At 36.5% G+C, this 21,769-nt stretch overlaps 1 protein-coding gene across 3 annotated transcripts in view; it reads right to left on the bottom strand.

Annotated features, from left to right (window-relative positions):
• Positions 1 to 838: 838 nt before the first annotated feature.
• WDR47 (WD repeat domain 47) overlaps positions 839 to 21,769 on the bottom strand; it is a 56,614-nt gene continuing 35,683 nt past the window's right edge. Inside the window, exons 7-15 of one of the 3 annotated variants that reach the window (XM_022584171.2) lie at positions 20,918 to 21,096; positions 16,785 to 17,045; positions 13,909 to 13,984; positions 11,955 to 12,112; positions 8,682 to 8,851; positions 7,737 to 7,907; positions 6,920 to 7,051; positions 3,903 to 4,121; positions 839 to 2,194 (exon numbers count right to left, since the gene is read on the bottom strand). In XM_022584171.2, the coding sequence (XP_022439879.1) occupies positions 2,052 to 2,194; positions 3,903 to 4,121; positions 6,920 to 7,051; positions 7,737 to 7,907; positions 8,682 to 8,851; positions 11,955 to 12,112; positions 13,909 to 13,984; positions 16,785 to 17,045; positions 20,918 to 21,096 (1,509 nt within the window). In that variant the 3' untranslated portion in view covers positions 839 to 2,051. The remainder of the gene's footprint in view (positions 2,195 to 3,902; positions 4,122 to 6,919; positions 7,052 to 7,736; positions 7,908 to 8,681; positions 8,852 to 11,954; positions 12,113 to 13,908; positions 13,985 to 16,784; positions 17,046 to 20,917; positions 21,097 to 21,769) is intronic. The other 2 variants (XM_089918616.1, XM_089918620.1) reach the window with 2 other exon arrangements.

The following is a 21,769-nucleotide window of genomic DNA, read 5'->3' as shown; positions in this document are numbered from 1 at the left end:
AGAAGTCAGGAACTTCCACACCACCCTCCCATCCCCAGTCTCCTTCCCTGAACCCCCAACAGAGGATTCAGAGACTACAGATACTTCAGTTCTCGTATTTTCTCTTTCACGTGAACCTCCAAGAATCTATTCACCTCCATGCAGAAGACAGTGTGGAGGCACAGGAAAAAGGACATATGTAACCAGACAGTTACTGAAATAAGTAAGATAATTTCTAGTGCTTATATCTAATGCACTGCAAAGTACAAACACCCAACATATGGGAGGATCTTAAAGTTTTCTCCTTGACAGTCATGGAGGTAGAATACATAATTTTATGAACACTTTTTACCATGAAGTTGATCTGGTCTACATCAAGAAATTGCCCTTTTTTTCTAGTTTTAAATTAACACTAATGGCCTGCTATAAAATCTAAAATGTGTAAAACTAAGTATGAAAGTAAACTAAAGGAGACTGTGGCCTGATTTTAGCAGAATTCCCTTCTGCATGCCTGAGAGGTAGGAAAATTGTACTGCTGAATATCCACAAGCTAATCATATTTTATTTCTAAAGTACTCAATTCAATGTATTTGTAGTCAAAGTTAGAATTTATATATTTTGCCCAGCTTTTATTAACTTTTACAATATGTTCAGTATATATAGTCCTCTAGATAGTGAATAAAAGAGAAGACACACAAAAGTAAGACAGTTGCGAAGGACTGAAAAGTAAGTTACTATAAGAAATTTAAAAAGAAACTTGTGATTGTGGGGTTCATCCACTGGACCACACTACTGCCAAGTAAACTGGAAAAAACAACACTCTAAACTGAAAACCACAGACACTGAGGAACAGGAATAGTTTAAGGTGTCAAGAGGTCTTTATTGAAATAATAGCACAGTTACACTTCTAATACCCTTTCCACTTGTATACAATAGATTAAAAATGCTTGCTACATACAGTGCACAGACAGTTCAATAATTAGAATCAACTCAACTGCATTTGAAATAAATAAAATAGGCTATTTAATAATTTAAAGTAAAATTACTGTACAATATGAAAATAAAGATACATAAATGTTAGGATCTACAATACCAAAGAAATAAAATTATTCTGCATTACACAAAACAGTGCAAGAAAAGAATCCAAATAAGCTTTTGGAGTGCAAAGTTTAAATTTTCCATTTTAAATTATCATGCAGACATAGCATTTCAAGCCATGCTATAGTCTATGGCAAATTTTTTAATTTTGAAAAGGAAAAATGCTAGCCGGTAAATTTACTGTACCATCAAGTGTTGCATCACATAACGCTGCTGCTCTGCCTACAGTACAGTTTAGAAGGGAGGTATCTTGTTGCACCCAAAAAACTGAAATTAACAAGTTTATGAAGCAAACACATTTACCTTTTAAGCCTGAAACAAAATAATGTGACAAAAGAGTAATTCTATCCCTGGGTTTAAGAAAAAAGAAAAGGCCTATACCACATAATGAACTAAGAAGCAGTTTTCCACCCATTTTAAAACTCCATAGTGATCCTTAGTTAAAACAACAATGTAACTCTGGGGAGACATATAAAATTCTGATCTCTAGCTGACAAGTGATACAATATCATGGGATTGTGAGAAAAGCAAAAGTAATTTCTGAATATCTATGTTTAATCTGTGTAGAACTTGGTTGCATTACATGTAATAATATGCTTAAAGTATAGTTCAGTTTCAATGTGTATATAAAACTGTCATTTAGGCGAAGACCAAGGAATGCATTTAATACTAAACTGTAAACACATCGGCCACCTTGACTTAGAGTGCACACTGACAACGTAAGAGCTCTTCCGCAGACTTTGGCAACAAGACTACATACAGCAGGTCACAGCAGCACGAGCTCACATGGAAGACTGAAAGCACTGCAGAATAACACCACCCAACAGCTCCTATCACAGGGATACGTGGTAATAAGGGGCCTCCTTGTGCTAAGCCACCTTCCAGGTCAGTCCATGTTCTTCAAATTTGTAATGTTCACAACTCAGTAGTCTTAAGTCTGTGCCCTCACTGCATAGACTGACATTGGCTGTACTCTATCCACTGTATGTCCAGAGGGTTACAGTTCTGTCTGCAGAGGACGACAGGAAGGAAAGATCCTGGGTGTGCCACCTGCACTGAATGACTTTGTCCTTGTGTTCCCCCACCACCATGATAGGAAGCTGTTTAGTGAGGTCTCCTAAATTAAAGAAAAGAGATTTGACTTACAGTACAAAATATGTATAGATTTCACAGACTTCCTATTACTTTAAGACATTACAGTATATAAAAGCCTAATACATTAATATAGTACATTGAAAAGTTTAAACAGTTTAAAATACTGAAGACCTAATTATGTGAGCAGTATTTGGTAACATATACACAGCAACATGACATGGCTGCCACTCTCTCCTTGAAACTCTCTCCCCTTGATATCCCCCTGACTTCAGTGCCGCTACACCTCAGCCTCCTTTGATGTTTGTCCTCTTCTTCCTGAGTTAAAGTTTGGTGAATCCCAACAGTCAGCCTTCAAATTTCTTGTTCCGTTTATACCTCACCTCCTATGAAATTTCACCTAGTACCATACTACCGCAGCCATTTATATACTTAAGATTCATGCACATTTCATCTCCAACCTTGACTTCTCACCTGAGCTCGACTACTAGACAAACAACTATTTGACATTTCACTTGACTGCCTTGACAGTCAACTTAAGTATAACTTGTTTAAAACAAACTCTTGATTTTCTTGCCTAAACCTGTTCCTCTCCCTACCTGTCTTCCTCATCTCAATGGTACCATCTGCTTGCTCATGCCAAAAACCTAGGAATCAGCACTGATTCCTTTTTCCCTCACCCCCCAAACTTAACAGAAACAAACTAAAATACATCCGTTATTCAGTCACTTCTTACTACCTCCACCTTTACAACCCTAGTCCAAGCCACCATCATCTTCCACCTGAAATGGTCCAATTGCCTCCTCGCATCGATATTTATACTTACACACTCTCCCTATAATTCAAAATTATTTTTTAAATTTACAGACCATATCACTCCCTATTTTAAATCTTCCAAAGGATTCCTATTATGCTTTTTTAAATGCCTACAAAACCCTGCCTCTGATTTATTCTCTTGCCTCTCTCTCCCTCGGTTCACTAAGTTCCAGCCATACTGGTTTCTTGCAGTGTCATGAGCAAGCCAAATCCACTCCTGCCTCAGCACCTTGACCGTGCTATGGTCTGTTCCTAGGGTCCTGGCACAGCTTGTTCTTCTCACCAGGTCTCTGTGCAAATGGCACCTCCCTGGTGAGACCTGCTCTAGCCTGTCCAGCACAGTCTTCCCCTAGCCACCCTGTCACTCTCTCCTGCCTTGCTAATCGTTTAACAGCACTTGCCAATACCTAAAATTACACTGTTTACTGGTTTGGTTTTTACTGACCTCTAAAATGTAAGCTCCATCAGGAAGAAAGTTACCTGTCTTATTCATCTCTCTGTCTGTCCCTAGTTGGTACACAGTAAATATTTGCTTAATCTATGTTTAAAAACAAAACTAGATACTGAAGATATAATTATACAGATTATACACTACGTTATTTTAAAGTAGCAGCAGGAGTATTGATACATAAATGTATATTTTAACATCTACCATCACTGAACTCAAAATGACTCAGTATAAAAAATGTTGATTCTTTTAAATATTTTAAAAACTATTTAACAATAAGACTATTCACTCAATTTAATAATTTGTTACAATTCTTCTCAATACATTTACCAAGTAATTTGCTCAGCAGAAGCTATAAAACTAAAAGTTGAAAATGTTGTATAGTCAATCACACTAGATTAACATAAAAGAAAGAATCCAAATAGAATAGGAAAGACTAAAAAAAAGGAAAGAGGTCAATTTCCATCACCTTGTAGGTCTGTCACCTTTATTTTCATATCATAGGATCCTGTTAGCAAGTAGTGAGCTCCAGGAGAGAATCGAACAGAGCGAACATCACTGGAATGAGGGTGGTAACTTTGTACCATTCTTCCTCCTCTTATGTCATATAACATGCAGCTGGAATCTTCTTGTCCTGTGGCTAAGAGACGGCCACTGGGATCTACAGCTACAGATGCCACTGCACTGCCTGTATAGCAGGAGGAATGGAAGGTTCGATATGCAAAAATCAATATAGCTAAACTACAACAGCTACTTATGTTCACTGAACCATACACTAAAGATTTAATGTAGCTTATCAATACTGTTCAGTTATGGAAAAATCCAAACTGTCAACCAATAAATACTTGCATCCTTTTTTTAGAGGATATATGAAGGAAGATTCTGTGAGAAGTGAGAAAGCTCCTTTTTTTTTGTCCTTTGGGAGAACCCCCTGGAGCAGCATTACCTATAGTGCAATAGATGAGCCACTTTTCCTAATGCAGTGTTTTCACTACTGGGTAAGTGTCCAGAAATTCTCCCATACCCAGCTCAGAGTCTAGTTGGGGGAACAAAAGATTAAATAACAAAATATGTTTTAGGACACAGTGTGGGAAATATCTCTAAGCAATACATGATTAACTGCCAACAGGAACTGAACAAAAAATAAGCTCTGAGTCTACAGGTTGGACCTTTGACTCTAGGCCACGGAATAATGCCTCCATGGGGGTGCAAACTGGTTCTCAGAGGACAAAAAAATCCTAAATATTAACCCTTCAAAGTTCAGCCCTACCAAACCAAAATCTCATTCCTTAGTATTTAATTTCTTTTGTTAGGAAAAAATTTAATTTTGTTTTTCTCCTTAAGGAAAGCAATAATGAAAATAAGGTTGAGAGCACTACTCTAGACCTAAGTGGCCTGCGAAGACTTAACAGAAAAAAGGGACATAAGTTAGATCTTGAAGAATAGTAAACAGTATAAATAAGAGAGAATGTGTTTACATGTATTACACATATATGTAATTAGAAATAATCTTTGCTTGAATTGTTGATAGAGAAAAGAAGAGGCTATCAGGAGGAATTACATGAGAAAATGTTTAAAGGAAAGGAATAAAAACGTTTAAGGATAGGTAGCTTAGTTTGACTGCAGTTTCTTGCTTTCACAAGTTAACATAAAAGGTAGCTTGTAGCTGAGACGTAAGAGCAGGTTAGGACCAGACCATCAAGCATCTTGAAAGCCAAACTGCAGAGTGTGAGCTTGTTCCTGTACACAGCCCAACATCACTGCAGGTTTCTAAGCAAGAGATTTACATGGTCCAAGGAGTGCTCTGGGAAGATTAATCTATGTGAAAATGTGTATCAAATTAAAATGGACACACTATAGAAGGGAAACCACTGGAAGACAAGATAGAATAGTAGAATAATGAGAGAATAAGGGCCTGAATGATGACATGTAGACAGATTTCAGGAAAAAATTGAATAAAGAATCAACAGTCTTGTCAATTAACTGCCTGGATGGGGGCAAAAAAAGAAGTGAAAAATGAGCCCCAGATTTCAAATCTATGTGCACAAGGAAATAAGAGAACCATTATCAAACACAGAGAAAATGGGAATAAGAGCAGATTTCCAGGGGAAATATGAGTTTAGCTTTACACGTGCAAAGTTTATGGTGCCAACAGAACTCTAGGTTCATTTATTCAACAAAGTTATTAGATCACTACTCCCTTGGGCCAGGCACTATGGTAGATGTTAAATCTACTCTGAGAAATAAAACAGATATGACTGCTGCCTTTGTGAAACTTAAAATCTACTAAAGGACCAGCAATAAACACACAAATATATAACTTTAAATAGTGATGAGAGGTATAAAGGAGATAAACAAGTTCGAAGATAGAAAATAATGGTAAGGTCCCAATTAAGGCAAAGAAGACCTTTCTGGCAATGTGCTAGTAAAGCTAAGACCAAACATGAGAGGACCTGACCATGAGCAGACAAGTGGAAGAACATATCTGGTTTGATTCAAAGTATAGAAGAAGATCCATGAAAGTTGAGAGAATAGATAAAGCATTACAGAGAAAACAAAAAAATTAAGAATATAAGACAGGTCTTTTCACTTGGAATAGTACCACAGAACTGCTATTAAAAACTACAAAGGCAGGGCTTCCCTGGTGGCGCAGTGGTTGAGAGTCCGCCTGCCGATGCAGGGAACACGGGTTCGTGCCCCGGTCCGGGAAGATCCCACATGCCGCGGAGCAGCTGGGCCCGTGAGCCATGGCCGCTGAGCCTGCGCGTCCGGAGCCTGTGCTCCGCGACGGGAGAGGCCACAACAGTGAGAGGCCCGCGTACCTCAAAAAAAAACTACAAAGACCGAAAAGGGACTCTAAAATAAAGACAATGGCAGAATACTGTCACTTTTAGATACCAGTATTTTAAAAGGTGATATAACACAAAGAGCAGTAGCCTCAGTTTACACGGAGCAATCCATGTTAAATTAAAAAAGCGAGGCACATGTCATATGCTACCATTTGTGTCTGTGTATATGTGTGTTTAAAGGAGAAGGGAGATTATGATATACAAACTTTTTGCTTATATACTTACAGAATATTCCTAGAAGAATAAATAAGAAACTGGTCCCTTAGGGAAAGACACCAAGAAACAGGAATGGGAAGAAAATGTTTTACACCCTTTTGCTCAATTTTTGTCATGTGTATGCAATTAAAAAATGTTTTTTTAAAAAGGTCTGAGTTCTAAAACGACCCTGCTAACAGAATAATTAGGGCATGATACTTAATCTCCTCAGGCCTTGGTTTCCTTAGCTGAATATTATTTTTACAAATAAACTAACAGATGAAAGCATTTTGTAAGAATTTAAGGTAATCAATAAAATGCCAAGTAGTTAGTTTCTATTGTTCCTATTTTTTTTCAACATGTTTTGCAGGGGAGAAGAAGTAAGTGCAATCTATAAAGTTTCTTTCTCATATGAATTTATTTAAATTCCAAAAAAACCTACCAGTTCCATGGAATGTTGTGCCAACAACGCGAACACAGCTTGGTACACGGAGATCCCAGAACCTAACAGTCTTATCTTGGGAACCAGACGCAATCATCCAGCCGCTCCAAGTGTAAAGCGCTAAAATATGCCCTATAAAAGATCATATAATCAGTTATTACTGTGGAACAGTATTTTTCTAAAACACATTCAAAGCTAAGTACTCCTTACTGTTGAGCACGTCTGACCTAGTTAATCAAATATACTGTGTGGCAGGGATTTTCCATATATATCAAATATACTGGCAATTTTCAAAAAATTAAATTCAGTAAAAGGCACATCAAAACCATGCTGTATAAACTTAACCTTTTTTGGTGAGTCAAATATTTCAGGACATCATAATTAGTACTGAAAAAAATATTATCATTTGAAATTAGGGCAAATTTTCCAAAGAGGAAGCACAGGATTGTGGGATTAGATCACCAGCTTTGGAAGGGACAGACCTGTTCTGCCATGTTTGGCAGTAAGATAATGAGCAAGTCATTTTGCCTTTTCAAGTTTTGCCTTTTCCATGTATAAGATGGAGATAGAACTTCTGGCCTTATAAGGTTGTTGTGAGGATTAAATTAAGGAATTATGTGTATAAGTAAAGGAAAATGTTAGCTATCATTACTGTGTTGTTATCCAAAGTTCACAATTTAGATTTTTGAAATAAAAATTTCCTGTCCTGAAGAAATCCCTTTTGATGCAATATACCCCCATTAATGAAAATGCGTAGGGGGAAAAAGCATGGGATGAACAAAAAGAAGAGTAGCATCTGAGAATTGATATCACATACCGGTATGCCCACTCAGAGCATGGAGGCCCTGTCCTCTTTGACAATCGGTTGTATAAATGTTACAATCCCCTGCTCCAGCACTTATCAAAATAGCTCCACCACTTTCTGGGCCTTCCATAAATGCCAAGTCTCTAATTGTCCCATCATGCATACTAAATTCCAGATCCGGTCCTGAAACAGCAATAAGAATTTTAAAAAAAGACGCTGCTCAACTTACTGTGATAATTTGAGATTGCTAAAATGCCTCCAAACTGACCAAGAGTAGTAGAACGGTAGAATGGTATGGTTTGTATTTTCATTTTGGAATTGATATAATAATCAATTTCACTTTACTCAGTAAAAAAAGTCAAGAAATCAAAATACCGACTAGGTTATCATCATCACTAAAACAGAGCTATATGCAGAGTTACCTTCTTGGCTTTTATCCCAAAGAAAATAAAGAAAAAACAGATACTCTCTGGAAAATATTCACTAATACAATTCTGGAAGTTATATAAAAGTTATTTTTCTGATGACAATAATTTTCTGAGGATTAGACACCACCTGGCCACCTTGTAAGAACTGATTAAAAAAGAATAACGCCGGGCTTCCCTGGTGGCGCAGTGGTTGAGAGTCCGCCTACCAATGCAGGGGACACGGGTTCATGCCCCGGTGCGGGAGGATCCCACATGCCGCGGAGCGGCTGGGCCCGTGAGCCATGGCCGCTGAGCCAGCGCGTCCGGAGCCTGTGCTCCACAACGGGAGAGGCCACATCGGTGAGAGACCCGCATACCGCAAAAAAGAAAAGAATAATGCCTCATGAACACAAGCAATTAGAATGTAAAAGAATTCTTAATGGTATATTCTTAGATTTTACTAAAAACAGTACAGAGCTATGTCAGAGACACACATGGGGAAACATAAAGAACACACTGGCAAGCTACTGCTTACATACTCGGCCCCTACCTGTTGCATTACAAGTCTCTGCATTGAAGGGCAGCACTTTGACGTATTTGTCATTTGATCCTGTCGCTAATAACTGTCCACAAGGACTCCAGGCCACACAGTAAATGGATCCTTTGTGATGTTTATTCCTTTTAAAACGCACCACTGGCTGCTTAGGGATGTCATGTGCACTAGAAAGAAAAATTGCAAAAAGATATTTCAGTTTCTTGCTTACTAAGGTTAATGAATGTGAAGTGAATGTGAAGTTCTGCATTATGGTTGTTCTTGAGGGAGGGAGCAAAAAAAGTATCAGACAATATGTTAACAACAATTTTCAAACTCTTAGACGAAATAAATTTAAAGCATATTTAAAATCCAAAAGTAAAATTATTAACCATTATTATACTAATCTTAAGTCTTATTTCAGACCACATAGGGAAGAGGATATTTTTTAAGTCTTCATTTCACATATTTTCATATATTTTTAAATTCCCAAAAGAATTTTAAAAAGAGCTGATGATGCTTCTAATTCAAAAAGTTCAATAAACATATAATATGAGCAATTGCCTGGGGCTAGGGGAAGGCAAAGGATAGAGAAAAGGACAGAGAAAAAATAAAAGCGGCAAGAGCTCTGTCCTGAGTTTAGTATCTGGTAGGGGTAGATGTTTCATGACTACCCACATACAGTAAAGCAAGTATAAATATTATAGTCCAATACAAGGTACTAGGCCTTAAAGGACAGGGAGAATTATTACAGAAAAAGATGAAGGCAGGAAAACTGCTTCAGTGAAGATAAAATATAGTGGGGAGACCAGCCCAGTATGCAGCATGGGAAAATGTCTGTGGGACTGGTGGGGAGAAGCCTGGGGCATTCCAGAGACTGAGTGGGACAGACATGATGGGTGAGGAGCAGCAAGCACAGCTGGGGAAGGTCCTAAATGCCATGCTCCTCGATAGCTTGGCCTTTAATGGGAGTCTAACATTGGTTTAGTGGAGCAGTAGCATCTTATCTGTACTTTAAAACATAGACTATATTAAGATACTATAGGTATAATGATAACATCAAGTCTATGTAAGAAAATGTACGTGTTTTTGGAGATTCATCCTAAAGGGTGAAATGACATACCGAGGATTAAAATACCTTAAAATACTTTAGTAAACAAAAAGGATGAAGAAATGTGACAAAAATCTTGACAAATGCATTTCAGTGTACTAATCTCTACTTCTGTGTATGTCTAAAATTTTCATAATTAAGAAATTTTTAAAAAACAATAATATTGATAAATCTTCAACACTTACAAGGTGCTTAATAGTGATAGAGAAAATAAATCAGATCAAGATTCTCTTTTCAGCTGCACATCCAGTTCATTGCCAGGGCCAACCAATTCTTTCTTTAAATGGATTTTACCTCCATCCATTTTCCACTGCCATCACACCAGCCCTTGACAACAGCCTCCTACCTTTCTCCTAGCATCTAATCTTGCCATCTGACCCAGAGTTTACATCACAATACTGTTCTGCTGAAAACTTTCAGCAGCTTCCCACTGCACTCACCATAAAATCCAAAATGGATACAAAACTGCATGATTTAGTTCACATCTATCTCTGTAGCCTCATCACACTACAGCTCACAATACACCAGCCGATCTGAACTTTTTTTGGTTCCTTAAAAAGCCAAGCTCTTTCTCACTTTATGTTCCCTCTAATTACTATCTTCTCCCTTCTCTTCACATGGCTAGGTTCTACTCACCCTCAGATCTCAGCTTTAACACCTCTTCTTCAAAGAGGTCCTACTCTGACTCCCCAGTTCCCTCATCTCCCATTTTACTATGTTACAGCACCTTGTACTTTCTCTTCATAGCACCTACCACAATGTATAATTACATTTATTAGTGTGCCTATCTCCATAATATCCATCTTCGCCACTAAGACAGAAGTTCCATAGGTCAATGAACATGTTTGTTTTACTCACAACTATCCCCAAAGCCTAGCACATAGAAGGAGCTCAAAATATATTTGTTAAATAAATGAATTTATTTTCATAAAAATCAGTTTCTTCAAGGGAGTCTATGAAACATCTGTGCCAGCATGAGAAATACAAAAGAGGAAAGTCAATTTAAGATCAGATTACCCTTAAATACACAAAGTCTTTGGCTCTGCCTACATAATTGTTTTTCTTTTCCACGTCCTGATCTGGAATTCTGCCTATTCTCTCTCATATAATCCTACTTAACTAACACAATGAGCATCAATAAATTATATTACTATCATCTAACATGATTCCTATTCCCCTTCCCAACCTTTAAATGCTACTGCAGTCCAAAAGCCTAAATTTCTAGTTTCAGATAAGAGATATACCAAAAAATGCAAATAAATAAATAATCTCGCCCCTCTGTTCTCCAAACTGGGGTTATAATAAAAAAGCCTAAGGGTTGTAAAAAGTTTCCAAAACATATTATGACATGTACTGCTTTTTATTTTTAAATTTTTAAAGATGTGTAGCTTGTTTTATTTGAGTGTTTTTGTCTACTGGTATGAAAACTATTCCATTTGTGGCCATTTCTCTAACCACAAAATCTACCAAATAGTTCTTGATCTTTATAATGCCTATTTATTTTGATAGTAAAAGCCTTGACAAATAAATTGACAAAAAGAGTTCAAATTCGGTTTTCTGTGAGATTATATCTAAGGTATATGCTTTCTCAGTAACTTTAAAGAATTAGTTGTACACCTAATACATAAGGTCATGTGCCTGGTTTTTTGTGACATATGCCTTTAAAGATATATCTCTTATCTTCAAATCCCATAATCTGTTAAAACAAGAGACTAAAATCAAAATTAGGTTGACCGAATGAAAATTGAATCTTTCTAGGTCAAAATGGTCAAATATCAGCAATTTCATATAGTTCAACCTAATACTTCTTTGAAGTTATTAGTATAAGACATTTTAAATTTTCTCCAAGTCTATAACCAGCAATACTTTGTCTTTATGTAATTAAGCTAGAAGGATCTTGCAGATTTTTTTAAAAATTAACAAAAACCATGTAAATAAAGAAAACTAGACTATTGAGTGAACAATGGCCTAATCAAAAACATTTTATGAAAAACAACTTATAAAGTTAATCGATGATTCTTATGTATATTTCCTAAGTATTGAAAACAAAAATGTAAAAGCTTAATAAAAGGAAAAGAAATAAAAATTAAACACTACTGAATGGCAATTCTTAAAAAAGGGACCATATAGCTAAATTAAAAACTAAAGTAAGAATGGCACAATAAATCATCTATCCTTACCTTGGATCAATTACTTCTGGATAGGCACATACTCTCAGAGTTTTTGAATTTGAACCAACAGCATATAGACCACCACCTGGATGAAAAGCCACTGCTCTAACAGCTTGTGTGTCTTCTAGGGTATTAATACAAACAAACTGCTTTTTTGTTTTGTCATCCTATGGAAAGAATGAATATGAAAGTCATTCTATAAAAAAATGAATTTGAAAGAATTTGTCTTTATCTCATTTTAAATTAATGTGAACTGTATTATTCACTTCATCACTTTAACGTTCATAATCTACAATCACACATTCTTTTGAATGGCAAATCCAAATTAAGCCCAATTTTTCTATTTTTGCTACTCATTGCTAAACTAAGCTCACATAGATCACAGACATTCAAGTTTTTCTTCGTTTACTATGACAAAATATAAGAATATGCATTCCCATATTAAGTTCTCTTTAACTGTCAAGGAAAAAAATAGCCCACATGTATAGTTCTTACAAAAACAGAAAACTGTTCATGTTTCTAAAAGTAGGAAATATAAAACACTATTATTTAATCATTTTAGGGTTAAAAAAAAAGTTTGCCATTATCTCCAGCAATGAATACTTTAATATTTCAAACTCAAATTGTAAAATACCCTTTTAAAACTGTAAAAATGATTTTAATCAGAAAAATTAATTTCAGCCTCATTTCTATTTTAAACTGTCAACCTGTCTGTCCACAGCCCTCTTCTGAGGAAGGCAAGTTGAAACAGCTCTGTATAAAAGCTTTGGTGAGTGCTATTATTGGTATCATTTGAAACCACCCTGCTACCCTGACCAGGACTGGACCCTGGACCTGGAACAGAGCCCTCCAGGCTGGGTGTGGTGCACAGACCCAACCAAATTCTCTTTGCGTAGGTACTTGACATTCATACGTTCCAAAGGCAAATCACTTCAGCTCTGGTTGTATGCTGAGAGCTCTAGAATCCATAGTGATTATTATATCAATGAAGAGACTATACATCTCCCTACCCAAACTTTTATGTATTCAGCAATACATCCTCATGGGGGAGTAGGAGTTAAACCTAATATATTACAATCTGTCTTACGTAACTGAATTGAATTCTTGTATTATTCATATCAATTTATTTGACTAGAAATACTACATTTTCCATTAATCCATATACAAGAAAGGTGACTATTTACCAAATGAATAGCATGGGTAGATAAGAGAAGAATGGAGGGGAATGACTAATTGATTAAATGGCCAATAGCACATTAATAATAATTACTAAGGGTTGCTTTACAGCAGAAGTGGCAGAGCCAAAATTAACTTTACCTGCTCTTCTCCAGTGTATTTAAATTTTTTTTAATTTGTTGCCATTGAAAAAATAGATTTCACATAAAAATCTAACTTTCTAGCTTTTCTTGAAAATCAAAAGAAGTAGAAACACTAGGCCAGCATATTTCTTTGTGCAAGGGACAAATATTCCTATGTACTTATCACAAAAATAGTCAACTTTATTCATTTATGTTACCTGTTTGGCCCCATAAGCATCTGAAATAATTATTGTTTATGGGGTTAAAATTTGAACTAGAGAAAATAAGATAGAGTGAAGGTGTATACTGGTTAGGGAAGGATATCGGGTTCCAAAGCAAAAAACAAATGCATTGATGAGAAGCCCAAAGGAGTAAAGATATAATAATACCTTAACTAATTAACCACAGGGTTCAGAGAGTAGTGACACAGCTCTAACTCATGCGCCAAGATCACCACTGGACAATTAATATGAATACTCTCAAAACGTGATTTCTCAGGCAACCCCTTCACTTCACTCAGTGAAAGCTCAACTACCCTGAGGTAACTACCAGCATTAACAATAATGACTATTTCTAAAGGTTGTTCTTTCTTTAAATTGAGAATTCCTTGACAAAATTTGCAAGTAAATATAAAAATAATGAACCTTCCTTCCCCTAAGTATTACCTCTTCCCCTCTTGATCTTGACAGATTCCCTGAAGAATCTCCAAGAGGTGGCTTAATGACCGACTGTTCTGATGAGCTGTGTGAATAGAAATTCAAGTACAGTTTACTCTGAATATCAAAACAGAAACTAACTTGTCCTTTCAATCTCTAATATTTATTTTTTTGGCAAATGACACCCACTGACTCCAGTCATAGTTACTCCCTGGAGCCATTTATTAAGAGGCTCTGGACTCCATAACACAAAGCATAGTTAGTTGTAAGGAAGGAATGAGAAGTCATTCTAGAAAAGAGATTAAGTCAAAGTCCACAAATTTTATAGTCAGATGTCAACTACCTTTTCCCTGCTTAGTTCCAGAATCCTGGTTGCTATGCTTAAATCCTAACCCAGGCAGGAACCTGGATTGCTCTTTAGAAAAATTATCTGGACCATGAGAAAAGACTAACAGAAACTTGACAGTTCAGGGTCCCACAATAAAACAATGTTTCCATTTAATCACTTTTTGGTGAGGCCAACAGGTAAACACATGCATCCATACATGTGGCCCTTCCTTCCAATCAGCTTTTTTTAAAAATGCCTCACTCCCAATAGTCAAATGCTTGAAGAAAGCCTCCTAAATAAAAACCAGAGACTAGGGTCTTCCCTGGTGGTGCAGTGGTTAGGACTCCATGCTTCCACCGTGGGGGCACGGGTTCCACCCCTGGTCAGGGAACTACGATCCTGCAAACCCTGAAATGCAGCCAAAAACAAAACAAAACAAAAAAAAACAAAGAGTAAAATAAACAAGAAAGGAATTTGGAAGAAGGAAGACAATTAAGGAAACAAAAACTACAAAAATATAATTAAAATCCTAAGAAATATAAGGGGAAATAATGAATCCAGGAAACAAGAAAAATATCTATTAAAAAATATAAGGAAAATTAGAGAATAAGAAAGAGCTTAGAAAATAAAAATGATACCAGAAAAAATTAATCAATAGAAAATGGAGGTAAGAAAATTGCTACATAAATGTTTTCGATATTCTAGCACTTAAGTTTCCAGCTTAAAAGAGCCCACGAAGTATCCAGCAAAATGAAGTAAAATAGACCTACTCTGATGTGTATCATCATGAAGTTTTAGAACATCAGGGAAGGCAAAGTCCTAAAAAATCCCAGAGTGGAAAAAGCAGTAGTCCTCATACAAAGGATCATATCACAATGGCATCAGACTTTTCAATATGTATGTGAGCATGTAGCAATGACTCTGAAACTCTGAGAAATGATTTCCATTCTAGAATTCTACACTCAGCTATACTAACAAGTCAAATGTGAAATACTTAGACATGCAAGATCTCAGAAACTTCTACTCTGATGTACCCCTTTTCAGAAAACTACATGAGATCCTAAAACAGGGGAACCAATACAGGGAACAGGCAAAGGAAACTCCCAGGAGAATGGTGAAGGAAAGTCCCAGGACTCTCTAGGCCTGAATAAAATGACTTAGAAGCAATGAATATAAAGTGAACCAGGAGTGATCTTGGAGGGGTATCTCCCAGGGGGGAAAAAAAATGGAAAGAGAAAGTACCTAATATTTTTTACTGTAATGAGGAGCTTTATGATTTTACAGTTCTGTCACAGCATCTGCAGATAGTTTAGTACCAAGAAGACTAAGCATGTATACACATACACATGTACACCAAAACTAGGCAGTTACTCCCCCCATGAAAAACAAGGAAGTTTTGTGAAAGGAAATATATTCATATTATATGACTCAGTTGTAAATAACATTCACATGGCCATAGTAATGTTAACACTGAATACCGATTTAAACAAAAATTGATGTATATTAGAAGAAGGTGTAGACAAAATTAATGTGTTGTGGGTAAGGTATGGTAGCTAAATCTAATTGGCAGGGAATCAAGGGATAATAAAAACAGCAATAGAAGCAGATTATTCAGAAATGTGGAGATACATAGCAAAAGAAACAGCTAACTAGGTTGAAAATGGCAGCCTACTGGAAACAGAAGTCATGGACAAAGAGGGTAAGAGAGGGGATTCTGTTTTGTTTTAAGCCTTGAAGTGCCATTTGTCCTTTTAAACCATGCATGTATATTACTTTGATAAAAATAAAAACCAATTTTAAAATTTGAGTTCTAGTTTGGGGGCACACAAAACAAGTGTTATAGGAACTGTAATGAAGAAGCAAATATTAGATAAACTTATATTCTTAAGTATAAAACTAGAGTTTTTGATACTAAAAGTATAAAGCTAATTCCTGTAAACATCCAAATGCCAAAAGCAAGTTATGCATTTTAAAACGAACTACTCCCAAAGGTGTTCAATGTTATAATAGAGGAAGAAAATGCTCAACTATTCCCATTGCATAAACTAACACTTGTCTACTGATAACAAGATGAAAATTTTTCTCTGACTACTGAAAACATAAATATGCAAGAAGTCTCAATTGCTGTAACTACCAGAGCTGCCAAGACTGTCTTGCTGCAATCATTCCACCATGTCAGAAAACATCTTCTTGTGCCCTGGATGTCTGTGAATTAAAAGATTATTTGTTGAAAGGTACCAATGGCAAGGGAAAAAACTGGGGAGAAGATAAAGCCTAAAACTGTATGATCTCTGAGTAAGATGGCTTATAAAAAAATAGAATTGCCTTGGTGGTGGTAAGAAAGCAAATAGAAAAATAGGAGAATAAAGACTATTAAGAGACTCAGAAGAAGTAGAAGAGAATATAGATAAATGAAGGCAGATCAGAAAAAAAAATTTGGTAGGTAATGAACTGTAAAAACTTTCATTTGTAAGGCTCCGAAGAGAAGTTCAACTTTCCAAGTCTATTTATTAGTATGAAGTTAACATTTCCAGGTCTAACAAAGTAAAACACTTACATTTGGTTTCCACAAGAAGGTGATTCCTCAAGAAAAGGTGTGTGATTTATTGATCCAGGATTACTAGGAGTGCTTGTGTGAATATCTGAAGCATCATGTGTTAATCTCTGACTAGAGTCTTGGGATGGTGTAGAAAAACTAGTGATGGAAGAATTATTAGATCCATTGCCTTTGTTCCCATTACATTGCTGGTTGAGCGCTGGTACCTCATTACCAAGGCTATCCATTCCAATATTTAATTCACCTAGCTTTTGAATGGACCTATAAAATAAAACAACATAATCATATTAAAATAAAAACTTAGTCATATTCCTAACATATAGAGGACTGAAAATCTGAGGGTAAATACATGTACATATAACATATAATATATGACAAGTTTAGTACTAAAAATTACCATCATCAGTTTAAGACATAACCAAGAAACTGAAAGAAGATCCAAATTTTCCTATAGTATACCACTGTAAAGGAGACAGGCATAATGGGTATCACTGATTTTTTTTTAAGCACCTTTTACCATAAAAAAACAGAAAAAAAATCTGTTTCTTCTCCAGTATAACTTTGGTTCAATTTTCAACATGAAAATTAAATTCCCAAAATAATAAAAATATCACCACTATCAAATTTCTTACCAACAAAACAAAACAAGCCATTTTCATTTCATCTGTCTAGTAATGTCATATCAACTAAGAAATGGATGACTAGAGCAGGCCATGATGGGACAAAGTCAAGTGGCATCCCTATTATCCACACATTCACTCATTCATTCATTTATTCATTCTACAAAAACTATTTGCCAGGCTCTGATCTAGGCACTAGTGAGATAAAACAGGGAGCAAAACAAGGTGGCCTTGGGGTCTTTCCCTCACCGCAAGTCTCCCTACGTCAGGGTAGCCTGACTCCTTATGCTGGACTCAGGGCTCCAAAGGGCACAGAGGAAGCTGCCAGGCTCTCTTAAGACTTGGACCAGAACTGGAGAATCACTTTCTCCCGCCTAGATTTAGTATGAGAGAGGACTACATAAGGGATGTAACTACCAAGGGGTATTATGGCTCACTGTATTTTCTAATTTACCTACATTAAACATTAGTGTTCGTGTGTGTGCTTGTGCATGCGTGCATGTGTATGTTTAGGGCTTAAAAAAGACTTTAAAAGAGCAGTTTAGTATTATTAAAGGAATTGGCAGCCATTACTAAATATTTATCAGTTAAAATGTTTAACTAGACAGTACTTCTAATCGTCTATGAAACACTAATCCTGTGAAATCCTCCCCATAAAAAAAGATCCTGAGTCAGATAAATGTGGGAAATGCTAAGTATAAAGAATCTAAAATGCAAATATCATATTGATTCTCTCAAAGTGGGGAGGATGGGGAAGGGGCAGAATATGCCTATAATAAGTGCCAATTATTAGTAACAGAAACAAAATATCAAGAGGTATAAAGTAGTGATACAGTACTGTTAATAATAATCCTATCACGCTTTAGTTGATTTTTTTCAGTAAGTTCTATTACAGAACATGACTCTTATTTCTTTGCCTCTTTCTATGCCTCTGGGAAGGAAGAAACAAAATTTAATTCTGGAAACTGCTCTGCTGCTAGAATGATTTGGAAGACTAAAACATTAAGGGGAAAAAAGTATATTTTAATTTCTAGATTCCATCTCTATTCAATTTGTCCTTGGTATTAGTCAGGTACTTTAATGTCCTGGTACAGGCTCAGATATATAAGGTCCAGAAAAAAAGGATTGAACTATTTTTTTTTTTGTTTTTTTGTGGTACACGGGCCTCTCACTGTTGTGGCCTCTCCCATTGCGGAGCACAGGCTCTGGATGTGCAGGCTTAGCAGCCATGGCTCACAGGCCTAGCCGCTCCGCAGCATGTGGGATCTTCCCGGACCAGGGCACGAACCTGTGTCCCCTGCATCGGCAGGCGGACTCTCAACCACTGCGCCACCAGGGAAGCCCTGAACTATTATTTTAAAGAGTTAGAAAACACAATAGATAAGAAATGGTTAAGACAACAACAGAGGGCTTCCCTGGTGGCACAATGGTTAAGAATCTGCCTGCCAATGCAGGGGACACAGGTTCAAGCCCCAGTCCAGGAAGATCCCACATGCCGCGGAGCAACTAAGCCCGTGTACCACAACTACTGAACTTGCACTCTAGAGCCCGCAAGCCACAACTACTGAGTCCTCATGCCACAACTACTGAAGCTCACGTGCCTAGAGCCCATGCTCCACAACAAGAGAAGCCACCGCAACGAGAAGCCCGTGCACCGTAACGAAGAGTAGCCCCCGCTCGCCGCAACTAGAGAAAGCCCGGGCGCAGCAACAAAAACCCAATGCAGCCAAAAAAAAAAAAAAAGACAGCAACAGAGAATTTATATGAAACTAATTTACGAAAACTTAGGATAAACACCCATTCATATTTATTTATAATAGACCTGGTTATCCTATGGATTTTTATAACATACTTACCTTTAGTACAATTTAAAATTCTAATCTCTAAAGAAATTGAGAACAGTTGTTAAATAATAAATATGCTCTAAACTGAACCTAAATTATAAGAAATAATTTGAATTCTATTTATTATTGTCTTTAAAGGAATAAACCATCTTGAATAGTTTAACTTTTTTTCTGAGAAAGGATATCTTACTACTACCAGAATCACAGAACCTTGCCACTTCATGTTCTGACTTAATGCTAGGTATCTGCTTTCACTGAAAAATAAAACAGTCAGGAAGTCAAACTGCAGCCATGACTTACTGATATGAAGATGACATCCAAGAACTAGAAGTAGCAATTCATCAAATTAGGATAATTCTCATAAGCCACTGACTTGATCAGAGGTGATAATTAAACGACCCTCAAACTGAATGTTCAGAGGCCTACCTAGACTCTATAGATTACCACTATACAAGTTCCTTGTGTGAAGGTTTGAAGACAGGATCAGTTTCAGGCTCACTGACTTGCATAACACGCAGAGTGTCAAGCAGATTACTTCCAATATTACTGAACCAAGTAAAGACAGTCGCCACTGCACTGCCATATTATAATCATGATGATAGCCAACATTTATGGCATACCTCCTATATGCTAGAAATTATTCTAAGTAATTTTTTATGTATGCTAATTCAATCTTCCAACAACCCTTGCTCATTTAAATATACATACTCAGGCTTCCCTGGTGGTGCAGTGGTTAGGAATCTGCCTGCCAATGCAGGGGACACGGGTTCAAGCCCTGGTCCAGGAAGATCCCACATGCTGCAGAGCAACTAAGCCCGTGCACCACAACTACTGAGCCTGTGCTCTAGAGACCGCTAGCCACAACTACTGAGCCCATGTGCCACAACTACTGAAGCCCACGCTTCTAGAGCCCATACTCTGCAACAAGAGAATCCACCACAATGAGAAGCCCGCGCACAGCAATGAAGAGTAACCCCGGCTCGCTGCAATGAAGACCCAACGTGGCCAAAAATAAATAAATTAATTAATTTTTATAAATAAATAAATAAACAAACATATTCTGGTTTACTGATTTCTAAAAAAAAAAAAAATGTTACCATATATTTACCTCCTATAGTTAAAAATAAGTTCATACTGTCTTGGCAGAAATTATAAGAAAGAATCATTTTAATATACTGAATTCAATAGAATCTGAGAGTTTAAGCTCTCAAAATAACAATAAAAATAACAAGTAACACTTAATATAGTGCTTACTCTATGCCAGGTACTGTTTTAAGCACTTTACATGGATTAACGCGTTTAATCTTCATGGCAACCCTGTGAAATAGATGAGGAAAGAAGCAAATAGAAGGTAGTAACTCCCCCTAGGTCCTCAGCTACCCTGGGACAGGGCTGGATCCAGAAGTAGTCTACTTCCAGGCTGTGTGCTGAAACCACCACTCTCACTGCTCCCTTTGCTTAGATGTGAAAGGCCATTTAAAGGGAAGAAGGACAAAACTAGATGAGCCCTCAGAATGCTGACTGGAAGAGATTAAGTAACTCCACACTACTTGAAACACTTAAAAAGCCTTAAAATTTCAAACTATACATGGCAAGTAGCAGTTGCTGCATGCACTTAATAGTTTTTAAATAATTCCTTATATTTAAAAAAGTGACTAAAGAGACTGACCTATTGAGGAATTGTTCGGTAAGATTCTGCTGCTGATCAGGACCATCCTCCTGATTCACACCTCCTTCAAGCAGCATCTGTTGGTATATCTGTCGCTGTTGCTCCTTCTGTTCTAAATGCTGTTGATAGCGTAATCTTTGCCTATAATATTCTTGAAATTGTTCTGTTGAATCTCGAAGCTTAAAAATATTAGAAAAAATAATATATTTGAGCAGACTACAATTGAATATGTCATCACTCAACAGTAACTTCTATAAGTGCTGAATAAAACATACAGATAGCTATAAATAACAATCAGAAAGTACTTAATATATTGGCTCTTTGAAAAATAACATAGTATCCATGAGTCTTAACAGTCAAGTAGATCAGATCAGTTAATTTGCTGAATTCCACAGCAAGAGACTGACCAAAATGAATGGTCATTCTGGATCCCTAACACCAAATAAAAATACAAGTTACAGTTGTCACAAGGGAAACATAGATAGAGAATACAAATGTAGATAAAGACAAACACAAATCTATCTATATTACTAGAAAAAAAAATACTGAGGGACTACATTAATATTTAATAAGCACAATATTAATCTTATCCAACACACTTGATTTAAGCATGTACATGGCTTAATAGGTTAATCTGGAGGGAAGCTTATAAAATTTCCCTCAAAAACAATACTTTAATTCAAACAGCCTTTCACAAGAAAGTAGAATAAATGGGTGTTAAACTTAGCAGTCTCAACATTCCTTCCTCACTCTTCTAGAAGCCAACTTAAAGGACTTAGATATCATAGTGAATTCAAATATTGGCAAAGAAAGATTCCTGCCAAGCCGGAGTCTGGTCACATTACACAGGTC

The sequence above is a fragment of the Delphinapterus leucas genome, chromosome 1, assembly GCF_059928025.1.
Source record: "Delphinapterus leucas isolate spDelLeu-1000000601 "Yukka" chromosome 1, BTC_Dleu_Yukka2, whole genome shotgun sequence".
NCBI classification, from domain to species: domain Eukaryota; kingdom Metazoa; phylum Chordata; class Mammalia; order Artiodactyla; family Monodontidae; genus Delphinapterus; species Delphinapterus leucas.
This window is presented reverse-complemented; position numbering and strand designations above follow the sequence as displayed.